The sequence below is a fragment of the Mirounga leonina genome, unplaced genomic scaffold (genome assembly GCF_011800145.1).
Source record: "Mirounga leonina isolate KUSES-001 unplaced genomic scaffold, KU_Mleo_1.0 Mir_180, whole genome shotgun sequence".
In the NCBI taxonomy this organism is placed as follows: domain Eukaryota; kingdom Metazoa; phylum Chordata; class Mammalia; order Carnivora; family Phocidae; genus Mirounga; species Mirounga leonina.
Window position 1 is genome coordinate 30,064,102 of NW_023270469.1, and position 15,458 is coordinate 30,079,559.

Sequence of the window (15,458 nt, forward strand, 5' to 3'; positions counted from 1 at the left end):
GGAGAGTAATCATATGATAGTGTGAGGAGATACTGGATCCAAAAGTGTTGTGTGTATTTGTGTGTCTGTGTCTATGCTAAAGGAAATGTGAACATATGAAAGTCCAAATGAGAAGCCAAAGAGGGGAAGATTAATGAAAGGGGAAAATGTAGGGATAATTCACAGAATGTAGTTTCTGGGAAATCACAAGTGGATAGGATCCCGTCAGGCCAAGGGAAAAGAGGAGTCACTTAGTCAACAAATATTTATTGGGTGTTACTATGTCCCAGACTCTAGGGGCTGTGAAAAGAAAGATCAATAAAACAGCATATTTAATCTTCAAGCTTAAACTTGAAGACATACAAAGAAATATAGAAATGAAGAGAAGACATACAAATAAATATAGAAATGAAGAGAAAGACATACAAATAAATATAACTTTAATAGGCATCATGAATAGATAAAATAAGGTCAAGCAGTAGTGAGTGACTGGTAGGCTGCTTTAGCTAGGGAGGCCAGGGAAGGCCTCTGGGAGGAGGTAAAACTTGAACTGAGATCTGAATAACTTGAAGAGACAGTTCTGTGGAAGATGAGGTGCAGGAGTGTACCAGGAGGTAGAGCACAGAATGAGCTTGATACTCTGGAGGGACAGAAACACCAGTGTGGCTGCAGCATCCTGGCTGAGGGACAGAATGAAGGAAGAGGTCACAAGTTATGTAGAGCCATAGGGAGTATGGATTTTATTCTAAGAGAAATGAGAAAAATCTGGAAGGTTTGAAGGAGAGGAGCGCCATGGCCTGAGTTTTGCTTCAGAAAGATCACTCTGGCTGCTGTGTGAAGGTCAGCCTGTAGAGAGGAGGCAGAGACCCAATTAGGAGGCCACTGCAAAAGTCTAAACGTGGCATAATGGTGGCTTGCACTAGAGATTTAGCAGAGGATGTGGTGAAAACTGCTCAGATTTGGGTGTACTCTATACTTTGTGGAGCTCACAGGTCCTTCTGAGGGATTTAAGGAAGAGAGGAATCAAGAATGGCACCTGAGCAACTGGGTGGTCCACCATTTAGCAGGATGGAGAAGGCCTGTGTGTGGGAAGGTAGGAGGAAAAGGGTTGGAGGCAAAAGATTTGGAGAGCCAGGGAAACTTTAAGATGTCAATTAGACTGTCAAGTGGGAATATTAGGAGGCAGCTCTCTCAGATTATAGCTCTGGGGTGAACAGGTCAGTTTGAGAGTCATCTGTTTCTTGATCAGATTTGATACCAAAGGAGAGTATAGCCAAGAAAGAGAGCTGAGGGCAGAGCTCCTGGACAATCCAATGTAAGAGCTAGGAAAATGAAGAGGAAAGACCAGGGAGGAAAAAGGGCAACAGGTGGGTAAACTTGCATAATGCCTACAGAAGACAGAACTTCAAAAAAGAAAAAAAGGTAAAAAAAAGAACATAGCATTTCAAGAAGGGAGATGTAGAATAAGGAGCTAAGAGACCAGGGCATCGGATGGATCATATATGGACATAAAAGTCAGTCCACTGGAATAAGAGGGAAGAGAAAAGAATGAGCACAGAAAGGTTAAGTTTTAGATTTGGTGGTAGGAAGCTTACTCCTACTGCTTTTATTATTATTATTATAGCTTTTATTAGTGACAGAGCCAAAGACTGAGACTAATGGAGGAAAGGCAACAAATTGGAATTTTCTTCTTGTGAACTTCACTGAATAAGGAGCCACTTAATTACAATTTTCTGGTCCTGTAACTTTTGCCTCATCATGTTACTGAAAGGATCAACAGGTTATTTAATTTACCTTGCATCAACTCCATCAAATACTTTCTGACACTCGTTTCCAATGACTTCTTGCTTTAGATAATACAGCATTCTTACACGAAGCAAAACTCTAAAAATGAGGGAAAAGGATTAAAAAGACACAAAGATATTAATCATTAAAGAAAATTCATCCATGAGGTTAAAATTGGAAAAGAATTTATATACAGAATTTTTATAATTAAATAATAATTACTTCTGATTAAATAAGTCTCATTACTACCATATATAGTAAAATAGGTTTCTCCAAAATCTTCACAATCATCATAATTTAATATCCAAGTAAGATATAATGAGATCATTTGGAGGCCAGTTTTATTTCTCTCTCTGTTGATGAAAACAGTGACACAAGAGGTACCATGATTTGCTGAAGGATACCCTGTAAGATTAAGATTAGGATTGGTCCTAGACCACACTGTCTCTGTACTCAAAATCAGCATGCTTTAAGATTTTTAATAAATTCAGAAATACAAACTTTTAACGAGTTATGTTAAAAATACCCTACTACCTACTTATTACAGTGGTGTTTTATATGTTTTTTGTATCCTTCATCTTGAAGTAGCTGCTCAGGATTATATTTTCGAAGCCATTCTGCTTTCTGTATATCAAATGAGCTTGTTTGAGTCTTTACTTTCTTCCCTTTCCGACCCCTGGGTACAGGGGCTGATAGGCCTGTTAAAATGAGAAGGACACATGAAATCAGGGATAATTTGTATAAAGTTTTGCAATTTGAAACATTTTTTTTCAATACAAGAAATTTCTGGAGACTTTCAGAGGTCTGTGCAGGCTATATACAGATCTTTAAAATATTACCGGTAACAACACTGATACCCAATCGCAAGGTAAGTCAACGTGATGATTGTATACACATATTAACAGCTCCCCCCTGCAAGTACCCAACAATTCTGTACCTGAAATTAATCACTCTGACTTACTTTTTGTTCCAAAACACATTATTTTTTTCCAAATGTAAAAACCAAAAGCTCAGACCTGTCCCTCTGCTTTACTTTTAGCTTCCCTAGTTATAAAATAGTAAGTTTTGGTCTCTTGATTTTCAAAACTGGATTAGGTTTAGTCATTGTGGGTTCTTATTTAAGAGAGCTAAATTCATTTTATTTCTTTGACACCTTTGTGAAATATGTTTTTTTTTTCCTGTAAGATTTTTTTTTTTTTTTTAAGATTTTATTTATTTATTTGACAGAGACAGAGACAGCGAGAGCAGGAACACAAGCAGGGGGAGTGGGAGAGGGAGAAGCAGGCCTCCCGCCGAGCAGGGAGCCCGATGTGGGACTCGATCCCAGGACCCTGGGATCATGACCTGAGCCGAAGGCAGTCGCTTAACCAACTGAGCCACCCAGGCGCCCTCCTGTAAGATTTTAAATAATCTCTACACCCAATGTGGGGCTTGAACTTACAACCCCAAGATCAAGAGTTGCATGCTCCACTGACTGAGCCAGCCGGGTGCCCCTGAAATATTTATTTTTTTAAAGATTTATTTGAAAGAGAGAAAACAAGTGCAAGTGGGGAGAGAGGCACAGGGAGAGAACCCTCAAGCAGACTTCCTGCTGAACACGGAGCCCAACTTGGGGGTGGATCTCATGACCTATGAGGTCATGACCTGATGACACCAAGAATTGGATGGTTAACCGACTCAGTCACCTAGGTGCCCCTGAAATATTTCAAAAATACAAAGAAGTATTCTTACTCTTAATCTTAACATATTCCATATCTGGTCAGTTTTTCGTTAAAGGAAATAGGTATGCATAGCTGAAGTCCAGTTCACTGCTTCCTTCCCAGAGATAATCACTACCCTGTATTGGTCTAGTCATTCCATGCCTGTTTGTACTGGTAGGATGGAGAAATATTTAGTACTTAAGTTTTCAGACATTATATAACACAGGCAATTCTGCAACTTATTAATTACGTTGGTATTTTTTTGGGATTTATACTTGCTGACTCATGAGCCTGTAACTTACCTATTTTCCTGCCATGTAAAAATCTACTGTATGACTATTACTGCATGTATACCACTGCTTACCTATGAATCCTCAATGATGCCAGAGTTGTTTCACTTAAAATTTTTAACAATTACTAAAAATAAAGTTTTGATTCCTTTCAATTCTTATCTATCTTTTCCTTGCTGTACTCTACCAGCTAGGAGTTTCACCACAATGGTAAATAGAAGCTTGATGTGGACTTGCCCATTTCTTCTTAAAATTTTGGCAATTTTGTATTTATATTTTGAGACTATTTTGTTTAGTGTATAAAGCTTATACTTATTATTTCTTCTTTTTTTAGGGGGGAGGGGCAGCCAGGCGCCCCTTGTTATATCTTCTTTTATGGATCAGTCATTTTTATTATTATTGTGTAGTCTCTTTTTGATCCTAATTAATGTCTTCCACCTTAAATTGTACTTTGTTCTATGTTACTACTAATACTGTTCTATATTCCAGTCCTCTTCACTCTTAAGCAGGCCCCACACCCAGCGCTGAGCCTGATGCAGGGCTTCATCTCAGGACCCCACCAAGATCATGACCTGAGCCGAAACCAAGAGTGAGACGCTTAATAGACTGAGCCACCCAGGCGCCCCTAGAGAATAAACTTTCAGTCCTTCTTCACTGTGGCTACACAGAGTTGAAGAGGGTGTCTGGCAATCTGAACTTTCTTTAAACAACTTCTAGTCAAAATCTCTGTCCTTACGCCTACTTTCAGAGGTTCCTGATTTGTCACAAACGAACTTTTGGGTAATCTATGAAGCACATTGATTGGTTGTTGCCTTTTCCTACTGCTGACCTGAGATTTAGTTCTCTCTGGTTGATTGAGTTAGTGGCCACTCATCTATTTTCTTCTAAAACTGTGTTGCTATTTCCTCTCCCACTCTCTCCTTTCTTTTGAGGGTTTATGCCTATGTATTCTTTAATCATGGAATTAAGCAGATTCAAAAATAGATGGAATAATATGATGGATCACTGTGTCCCATCATCCAACTTTAATATTACCAGCTCATGGCAATTTTTTGTTTCATTCATACCCTGTTCACTCCCCAACCTTCCATATTATTTTGAAGTAAATCTAAGACATTACTCATTTCATTAATAAATATCTGAGTATCTCTTAGTGATAGTACATGGTCTCCTTTTAAAAAATACCATTATTGGCCCTAAGAAATGCACTAATACTTCCCTAATACTTGATATTCAAATTTACTATTATTTAATAAAGATAATAAAAAAAAATCCTGGGTTGTCTGTTTTGGTCAGGATCCAAATCAGGCCCCCACACTGCAACTGGCTGAGGACTCTCAAAACTTGTAGGTTATAGCAGGGTTCTCAATCTCAGCACTATTGGTATTTTGAGCCGCACTGTTCTTCATTGTGGGGAGCTGTCTGTGCCCTTTTGGCCTCTACCTACTAAATGCTAGTAACACGCTCAAAGCAGCGACAACCCTGAATGGTGGCAGGACTGGGCGCAAAATCATGTCTGGTTGAGAACCCCACTGGTTTATACATAGCCTCTCTATCCACCCCCTTTTGTTTGATGAAGAAACTAGGACTGATCAAGCATAATGCCTTATTTTTTTTCTTTCTCTTTATCGACATGTAAGTGCAGTTTCAAGGAAGAGGGATGTATTTGTGTCAGTCTTCCATCTTTACCAGAATTCCACTCTTCACAGTACTAATTTCATTGTCCCCTATTACGACAGACTCCGGTGACCACCCTAATCCAAAATAGGTGCTTTCTGTTCTTCTCCATCTCAGCACTTACTTATTTCACAATACTTATCACATTCTGTAATTATTTATCTACTTTCTTATTATGTCTGTCTACCTGGCTGGAATGGAAAGTTCCTAAACTCAGGGATCTTGTTTCTTCTCTTTTCAGTACCTTGCACAAGAAGGACATAGAAGGCACTGTAGCAGGTATTTGTTGATTAAACAGAACAAAACTGTGACATAGATTTCAAGGTATAGTAATCTTTTTTTTATCTTTACAGAAAATTCAATTACTTTATGCTATGTAAGAATTACTTTATGCAGAAAAGAACATTTTATTAGAAAGGATGTAGAGAAAAAAGTACTTATATGTATATCTCTGACAGAACTGTAAATTGGTATAGCCATATCTGGTGGCAAATTAAAGTACTGATGAAAACTTAAAATGTATATCAATGTTTCCCAACTTTTATATACTAATTGCAAAGGAACTTGTTAAAATGTAGATTCTGACTCAGTAAGTCTGATGCTTAAGATTCTGTATTTCTAAGAAGCTCCCAGGAGATGCTGATACTCTTAATCCACAGATAACATTTTAGGTACTAAGGATGTATGAATGCTATACCTCAACAGTTCATTTTGTGGTATGTATCTTAGTGAAAGATTTAGTCACATGCAGAAGGAAAAATGCAGAAGGATCTTCACTGAAACTTGTTTGTCAATTGTCTAAAAACTGGAAATGTCCTAAGCTCCCATCATTAAAGCAGATGCTAAACAAACAATATCCGCACTATGAACTACTAAAAAGGAGTTTTAAAAATGAGATAGATCTACATGATTACAAATGGGAAGACTGCTGAGATAACCACCTGCAAACTGATATATGTTTGATTAACAACCTAACTACATGTAAAGCTGTGTGTAAAACCCAAACAGAGAAGTTGGTATTTTCTAAGTTGGAACTTGAATGGAGAGTGAAGTTTAAGCGTTCTTTATATAGGGTACTATGGTAGGTGCTACCTATATAACTAAAAATAAATTTAAAAAGAAGCAAGAATCTTCTTACCCAGATGATTCTGTAGTTCTCGTGTCTGCCCATCTTCAGTTGGAGTAATGAGATCCCATATGAAGCCTTTAATTTTCTCATCTCCTCGGTAGTGAACAAGGCAATATGCTAAGAGGGCTCGGCAAATTATTTCTATATCATGCTCATTCAGCTGTCTCTTAAAACGGCCGTGAGACAGAATCTCTCTCCATCGGCCCCATCTGGTTAAAAAGGTATATTTACATTAATATTGAGTCAAGTTCTAGAGAAAAACAGAACTCATGGACAAAAGGCTTGAAAACTGCAAAAAAAACACATGTTGTCATTAATAGGAATTACCTAATAAAGTCCCCCTGCAATCCCCGCAAGTAAAATGCAGAGCCATGGTAGAGTGATTTCAAGTGTATCTTATTCAATAATGGATAACAAGATTATCCATTTTATATTACTAAATATGCAAATCTCAGAACAACAAGGAATTTGACTTCAGTGATACATTTATAATTTACAAATTAAGGATATTCCATCATTCTGCTAATAAATATATGTTAAACAATAAATTTAGGGAACTTTACACAGATTTTATTGATTCTGACAAGATAAAAAAACAATACAGAATTTGGTATATGTTTTTTGTAACTTTATATAGCAGACTACTAACAAGAAACATTAAAAACAGTATTTTACCCATAAACTAGAAGATTTTTCTCTACTCTAAAGCATTCAGTTCTTCCATAGCCATTAGAACGGTCACAGGGTCTCCGGAGTTTGGGTTTTTCATCTCCTTCACTTTCGGCTTCAGATAATTCAGCCAATTCATCTTTTGTGGCACTAAAGGGTCTTGTTTGCTTCCTAATTCTTGGAGTGTCAATAACCAAGCTGTTCTGTAAAATTTAACAGCTATTACTTGAAGGTCATTTTACTATTTTGCTTACAACAGTGCCTTTACATTTTCACCTTTCAAATGATACAGAGAATAGAGTAATTATAAAAAGCCAGAAAACAGAAATTACTAACAATTTCTTTTTTTTTTTTTTTTTAACATTTTATTTATTTGACAGAGAGAGACACAGCAAGAGAGGAACACAAGCACGGCGAGTGGGAGAGGGAGAAGCAGGCTTCCCGCCAAGCAGGGAGCCCGATGCGGGACTCGATCCCAGGACCCCGGGACCATGACCTGAGCTGAAAGCAGACGCCTAATGACTGAGCCACCCAGGTGCCCAGAAATTACTAACAATTTCATCAACCTACCAAATCAACTTAAAAATTTTTATATTCCTTTAAAATCCTCATTATCATACACATATAATATTGTGACTTTACAGTCATAGGATGAAAAGAATTTGGTATCTGGCTTTATTATTAATATGAGTTATTGTGTTATGATTCTATAATAACCATAAAATATATTATTAAACTACATTTATGCATTTTAATTTTCTTTAATTTGTAGTTTAGATTGTTTTCAAGTTTTAAAATAAATAATGCTCAAATAAATCTTTGTAATCTAAGTTTATCCCAAAGATAAATCCCAAAAAGGGGAAATATCCAGGACTGAAAATACTGGTCAAGGATAGAAGTATTTTTTTAAAAATTTATTTGATTGAGAGAGAGAGAGAGAGAGCATGCCAAGTGCACAAACAGGGGTAGGGGAAGAGTCACAGGGAGAAGCAGACTCCCCACTAAGCAGGGAGCCCGATGCGGGGCTTGATCCCAGGACCCTGGGATCATGACCCGAGCCGAAGGCAGACGCTCAACCGACTGGACCACCCAGGCGCCCCAGGGATATAAATATTTTATAGATCCAGAAACATGTTTTAGTCTTTTCCAAAAGAGTTATATTAATATACAAAAAGCAAGGTAATAAGTGTATAAAACCTTACCATATTCATTCAGTTTAATTCATTCAAAACAACTTTTAAGTTGATATGCTTTTTACCTTCAATGAAAAGTTTCTAAGTTAGAAAGATATACTTTGAGAATATGTAAAAAGTCTGCTTCTCCTTCAATCTCATCCACTAATTTTAGAACTCATCAATGGATCTTGTCTGCTACAGTTATGGCTGTGGTAGGTCAATGGTAGGATTTTTCTATCTCTTACTCCTTCTGTATTTGTTAATCGGCCTTCTTCAGTACGAAAGAGTTGTCCCTTTGCCCTGCCCCAGCTTCTTTAAAAACAAAAAAATACCCTAACTGTATTTTTTGAGAAAATTTTCAAACATCTTTTGCCCATAATCTTTTGAGATTTTGATGTGTTTCCATTTTTTCCCTATTTTTAAAAGATTTATTTATTTGAGAGAAAGTGAGCAAGCAGGAAGAGGGGCAGAGGGAGAGAGAGAATCTCAAGCAGACTCCCTGCTGAGTGCAGAGCCCAATGCTGGACTTGATCCCAGGACCCTGAGATCATGGCCTGAGCTGAAATCAAGAATTGGGCTCAACTGACTGAGCTACCTAGGTGCCCTTGATTTTGATGTGTTTCTGATCACCTTATATTAACTTTCATATAATTAAGATATTAACTTTCATGTACACTTTTGTTATAAGTCTCACCAGTCTCACTGCCTTTCTATTGTCCATTATATACTTCTTAGTCTTATATATTTGGGTATGCCAATCATTTCCTTTGTGATTTCTTTTTAATTTAGAATGTTTTCCCACAAAGTATTTGATAAAATAGAAAGCTAGTTTTTCTATTTTTTTCATGCTTTCAAAAAATTTTATTTATTTATTTATTTTTTTAAGATTTTATTTATTTATTTGACAGAGCGAGAGTGAGAGAGCACAAGCAGGGGGAGCAGCAGAGGGAGAGGAGGAAGCAGGCTCTCTGCTGAGCAGGGAGCCCGGTGCTGGGCTCGATCCCAGGACTCTGGGATCATGACCTGAGCTGAAGGCAGATGCTTAACTGACTGAGCCGCCTAAGTACCTTACTTGCAAAAATTTTTTTAAAAATTTATCACTAACTGGAGTTTACCTGGTATAGAGTATATCATTATAATGTTCCCCCAGTGCTAACTCAAAGTCCTAATCACGATTATTAAATAATTCCTTTTTCTCTAATACTATTTCTTTATTAAAACTTAATTTGATCTTTTTCTGTTATTTTATTCTTTGTTCTTTATATCTTTTACTCAGTATCATGCTGTTTTAATTTAATTTAATATTTTAATATGGTTTAACATGTAGTAAACAACACTAGTTTGTCTTCTCTGTACTTCATTTTCAGAAAAACTTTAAATTTTTTGGTGAAATATAAATAAAAAATGTAATTAAACAAGCATTAAATGAATACGTGCTTACATAAGTTTATTTATAAATTGCTTAACTCTTCAGGGTAATCTTTAAGGCCCTATGATATGACCCATACCTATGGTCTCTGACCTTGCCTGTCACCTCCTCACTAACTGCCTACATTCTGCCACAATGTCACTTCTATTTCTGGAATACACGGAGCTTATTTCCATCAATGGCTCACTGCCAGCCCCTGTACCTTGAAAGATTTTCCTCATGTCTTTACATTGTTGGCTCTTTCTGGTCATTCAATCTCAGCACAACTGTCCCCTCAGTGACCTCCCCTGACCACCTGATTTCATGCTGTCTCCACACCTGCCAGCATTCTCTACCATTGACTATTCTATCTTCTTCACTCTCTGAAATCATCTTATGTATGTGTTTACTTCTGTCTCACCACCAGAATTCGTAAGCTCTATCAAAGCAGTGGTAGATTTGTCTTGTGCACATGAGCCCGATTGTGAGAAAGGTGCTTGACTTATAGTGTGCATAAATGCATAGGAGTGTCTGTAGATCCCCAGTATATCCTTTTGAAAAATCATAAACAAATATACTATAAGCATTGTTCTGTATCCCCCTCTCCTTTTTTATTTTTTTTTTAAAGATTTTATTGATTTATTTGAGAGAGACACAGCAGGAGAGGGAACACAAGCAGGGGGAGTGGGAGAGGGAGAAGCAGGCTTCCTGCTGAGCAGGAAGCCCCATGTGGGGCTGGATCCCAGGACCCTGGGATCATGACCTGAGCTGAAGGCAGATGCTTAACCAACTAGGCCACCCAGGCGCCCCACCCCCCTCTCCTTTTAAATTTAACTGTTTTGGAGGTCTTTATGGGTCAGTAGTACATAGGGATATACATGATTATATTTACTTTTGCATTAAACAGGAATGGACGTATTAATCCTCTGTCATAAGCGATTTAGCTTCAAGTTTTTTTCTAAAACAAAAAAATGTGGCAATGAGCATCACTGTACTATATTATCACTGTACATTTATGACTATTGCTGTAAGACAGGTTCCTAAAAGTGCATTTAATTTTCCTGACAATTCATTTTTCCAGGGGAACTTTAGATATTATCTGGTTATATGAAAAAATTGTTAACATTTTGATTTGGGTTGCATTTCTATGTTTAAAAATTCTTAAAATGTTTAAAATATGTAGTTTTCAATTTCCAACTGAGAAATCTTCCAATTAAATTTGATAATTCACTTTATTGAAATCATATACATGTGTCAGTAGGTACACCCCTAAATGTTCTGTATCTTTTTTTTCTACTGTGAATAGATGTTTTCTTCCATTATATTAACTGTACTTCTGTTAGTACTGATATTTAAGAAGGCTCATGGCATATTTATCTTTCATCCAGTTAATTCATTAAACTCATTTATTACTTTTAATAATGGCTTCAAGATTCCATTGCTTTTTTAGACATATAAATATGCCATAAATGATGTTTTATAAATATCTTTTCAAATTTACTTATTTGTTTCATATAGAATTACTTATTTCTGAAACGTATTAAATAGTAATGATTATGTATGGCAGTGGTGTTATTTCTCACTGTAAAGTTTTACATTTTAAAAGCTGTTAAAATAGATCCCATGCATCAATGCTTAATATAAAATTCTTTTTATCATTTAGCCATTATCTTGATAATGGATAAGTTCCACAAACATTGATTCCTGTACAATAATTAGACAGGTGTCTTAGGAAGTAAACAGTTATGTTATTATCAGTTCTACAAACTATACTTCAGCTTTTTGGCTCTTTCTTAATTCTCAGGGAAGTTATAAAAGAAACAGTTTAAAAATGCCACTTTCTTGGGGCGCCTGGGTGACTCAGTCCTTAAACATCTGTCTTCGGCTCGGGTCATGGTCCCAGGATCCTGGGATCGAGCCCAGCATCGGGCTCCCTGCTCCGCGGGAAGCCTGCTTCTCCCTCTCCCTCTGCCCCTGCTTGTGTTCCCTCTCTTGCTGTGTCTCTGTCAAATAAATAAATAAAATCTTTAAAAAAAATAAAAATAAAAATGCCACTTTCTTGACTGCTTTTTTCTCTCCTTTTATATCTGACTGGATCATCATTAATGGGGACAGACTCTAAGAAAACAAAGTTAAAGAGCAAAATCAAAGTAACTGCTGATTTGAAGACATTTTAAAAATTGAAAAACATTATAATTTTAAGAATATAAATATCCACACTTAAACTTTCCCTGTATTACCACCTATCACGGCAGATATCAGAGATATTAAATTGAAGCACTGTCTGGCTCAATAGGTGCTCATTCTAATACCCCACATCAATTTATTTATGCAGATAAATTTATTTCAGTAAGTACACAGTTGAATACCTTAAAATATTACAATAATATTACCAAAGTATCCTAACACGTAACTTTTTATTTATTTTTATTTTATTTTATTTTATTTTTTTTAAAGATTTTATTCATTTATTTGAGAGAGAATGAGAGACAGAGAACATGAGAGGGGGGAGGGTCAGAGGGAGAAGCAGACTCCCTGCCGAGCAGGGAGCCCGATGCGGGACTCGATCCCGGGACTCCAGGATCATGACCTGAGCCGAAGGCAGTCGCTTAACCAACTGAGCCACCCAGGCGCCCCACGTAACTTTTTTTTAAAGGGAAAGAAATACTTACTCTTCCACTGATGGCATCTATATCTATTTCTGCCTTCTTAGCCCACTTTTGCCAGAAGTTGGGATCATCTAAGGAAATATCTGTCCGATTCCCAGATGCCACAAAACTTGCCTGAAATACATAATGGCAGTTTCTTAAAATGTTATGAAGCTTAGAGGAAAATCTATCACAGTATATTTACAACATTATCTCTTTACATTTACTGGGGATAAAATCTGAATTCAGCATACACACATACATTCAAAGGATGTTCCAAATGGGATCGCCTGAGACGGAGCACAGCATCTGCTCAAGGCAAAAGGCTCACCTAATTAAGAAATTAGGTTAGAACAAGAATTTCAAACCTGCTTGCCCTATACAGTTCATTTTCTGGTATACTACTTTATTTCTATCACATTTTTAGAAAGATATGCCTCCTAAGGAAAATGTAATACAGGATATGAGAAAAAAGTCACTCTCTGTCTTTACATTAAAAATATTTTTCCTTACAACAAAAATACTGCATAGTCATTGTAAAAATTTAAGGATTATAGAGGAACAAAAGAAAATGTAACTGATTTACTTTCTTAAATATTGTAGAAATTATACCGTCTTTTGTTGGAGCAAACTTTAGATATCATAGCTCAACACTGGAACTTACAAATAACCATTATTTGCAACTTTAGTTCCTGAAAATATAAATGCCACTTGAAAGAAAGTCATCAAAGTGCTTTATAAAAATGAAATAAGCAGTGAAGATACATGGTGCTTTAAAAAAGAAAAGAGCCTGAAAAATGCATGGTAACACTTAAAGAATTAAAGGGAAGAATATAGTCACATAATTTTCAAAAGAGAATATAATTGGTAAATGGCTTTAAGATAATGCCTAATTATCTGGGATATAATCAAATGATTAAAATCTTCATTAAAAAACCCATCTTGATGGAATTTTAAAATGCAGAAAATTACACATTAAAGAGATAATAGAACGGCTATAAGCAAACAAGCCATTTATGACATTCAAGCAGTCTGAAAGTTTGAACACTGGGAAATTGATGATATGAAGGAATTACTGATCGAGATTATGACCTGAGCTGAAATCAAGAGTGGGATGCTCAACTGACTGCATCACTCAGGTGCCCTGATAATTTTATTTTTATTATTATATTTTAATTTAAAATATTTTATTTGTCAGAGAGAGAGACAGAGAGACAGAGAGCAGAAGGCAGAAGTAGTCTCCCTGCTCAGCAAGGAGCTTGTGTATAGCAAGTGTTGAAATACTATAAATGTTAAAAATGTGCATTTTGCTGGCATTTTTATGAAACAGAAGTGTGGAAATAAATGTTTTAATGAAATGAATTTAAATTTCCTTTTTTTTTTTTTTGCTTGCTCTAAACTATAGCTTTAATATTGTGAAACTACTAAAAATAGGAATTTTTTTTTAAATAGTAATTTTTAATTTGTTGAACTGATGAGTGTGGTAGGGTGAGTAATAGTTCCCAAAGATATTTAGTTCCTAATTCCTGGATCCTTGTGAATGCTTATGGCAAAAGGGACTTGGCAGATGTGATAAAGTTAATAATTTTTAAAATGGGGAGATTAGCCTGTATTATACAGGTGAGGCCTAAATATAATCACAACTGTTCTTCTAAGAGGAAAGGAGGTAAAAGGCTATGTGACAACAGAAGCAGAGACTGGAATAATTTGGTCACAAGCCACGAAATGCAGGCACTTGAAAAAGCTGGAAGAGATAACAGACAGATTCTCCCCTGGAGCCTCCAGAAGAAACCAGCCCTTCTGACACCTTGAGTTTTAGCACCGTAAGTCTCATTTTGGACTTCTGACATCCAGAACTATAAGAGAATAATTTGTGTTGTGGTGATTTGCTACAGTGGCAACAGGAAATAATACAATGAGACACCTCTTAATGATAAACCACTGATTATAAAAACTTATATCCAACTTAGGCTAACTAGCTTAATAAAATGAAAAGTAGTAGCCATCATCATTGGCATGAAAGTACTTGATGACAATCAAAGTGTTATGACTGAGTATAAGGAACAGACATTTAACTTTACTCAAGTTAATTCCTAAACCATCAGGGGACTTCTATTTGTTAATTCAGAAATGAATTTCTCATAAATGAAGACATATGACATCCATACTTTCAAATCAAAACACCGAAAAGTTCACTGAAGTTCACAGGGTTTTATTTTATATTATAGTTTCATTTCATATATAGTTTCATTGATACATGCTTCTTGAGATTTAACAGATCTGGCAAATGAGCATCTGCTTTACATGAGCATTTAATATGAAAAGCCATTAAAGGAAAACAATAGATTTTTGAAGTCTAGCTTATGGTTGCTAACCTTAAAAAAATTCTATGTTGCAGTAGATAATTGCTTTTATTCTGCTACCAGATAACTGCTGATAATTAAAATAATTTACCTGGAAGAAACTATACTTCACAATTCAATAGCTCTTGTTATATTCATTATAAGAAAAATGATAAATTTATTTTTCAAATAAAATAAAAAATATTGGGGCGCCTGGGTGGCTCAGTCGGTTAAGTGGCTGCCTTCGGCTCAGGTCATGATCCCAGGGTCCTGGGATCGAGCCCTGCATCGGGCTCCCTGCTCAGTGGAGAGTCTGCTTCTCCCTCTCCCTCTGCCTGCCTCTCTGCCTACTTGTGCTCTCTATCTATCTGTCAAATAAATAAATAAAATCTTAAAAAAAAAATTCTAAATAATTCTAGATGCTATTGTTAAGTGACATATAACCTATTTTCAAGATGACTTCCAAAATTCTCAAGGACCGTAATGAATTAATGCCTATAGAAATAAAATGCCTGTTGTAGAAGATGTCATCAAGTACAGGTATATTGATTACTTCCAAATGTTAAATCTTAATATCCCAATTCCTCTAAAAGTATTTTTCTTTAAATGTTTTCCCTCAATCATTATATCCTTTTATTATTTACAAGGGAAGACTT

At 36.1% G+C, this 15,458-nt stretch overlaps 1 protein-coding gene across 11 annotated transcripts in view; it reads right to left on the reverse strand.

The window, feature by feature from the left end:
• The window catches only part of CHD9 (chromodomain helicase DNA binding protein 9), a 215,238-nt gene that overhangs the window by 39,660 nt on the left and 160,120 nt on the right, over positions 1-15,458 (reverse strand). For all 11 annotated transcript variants that reach the window (XM_035025212.1, XM_035025216.1, XM_035025214.1 and 8 more), the window contains 5 exons: positions 12,485-12,595; positions 7,236-7,432; positions 6,570-6,769; positions 2,303-2,462; positions 1,774-1,863 (listed from right to left, as the gene is read on the reverse strand). In XM_035025212.1, coding sequence (XP_034881103.1) covers positions 1,774-1,863; positions 2,303-2,462; positions 6,570-6,769; positions 7,236-7,432; positions 12,485-12,595 — 758 coding nt within the window. The remainder of the gene's footprint in view (positions 1-1,773; positions 1,864-2,302; positions 2,463-6,569; positions 6,770-7,235; positions 7,433-12,484; positions 12,596-15,458) is intronic.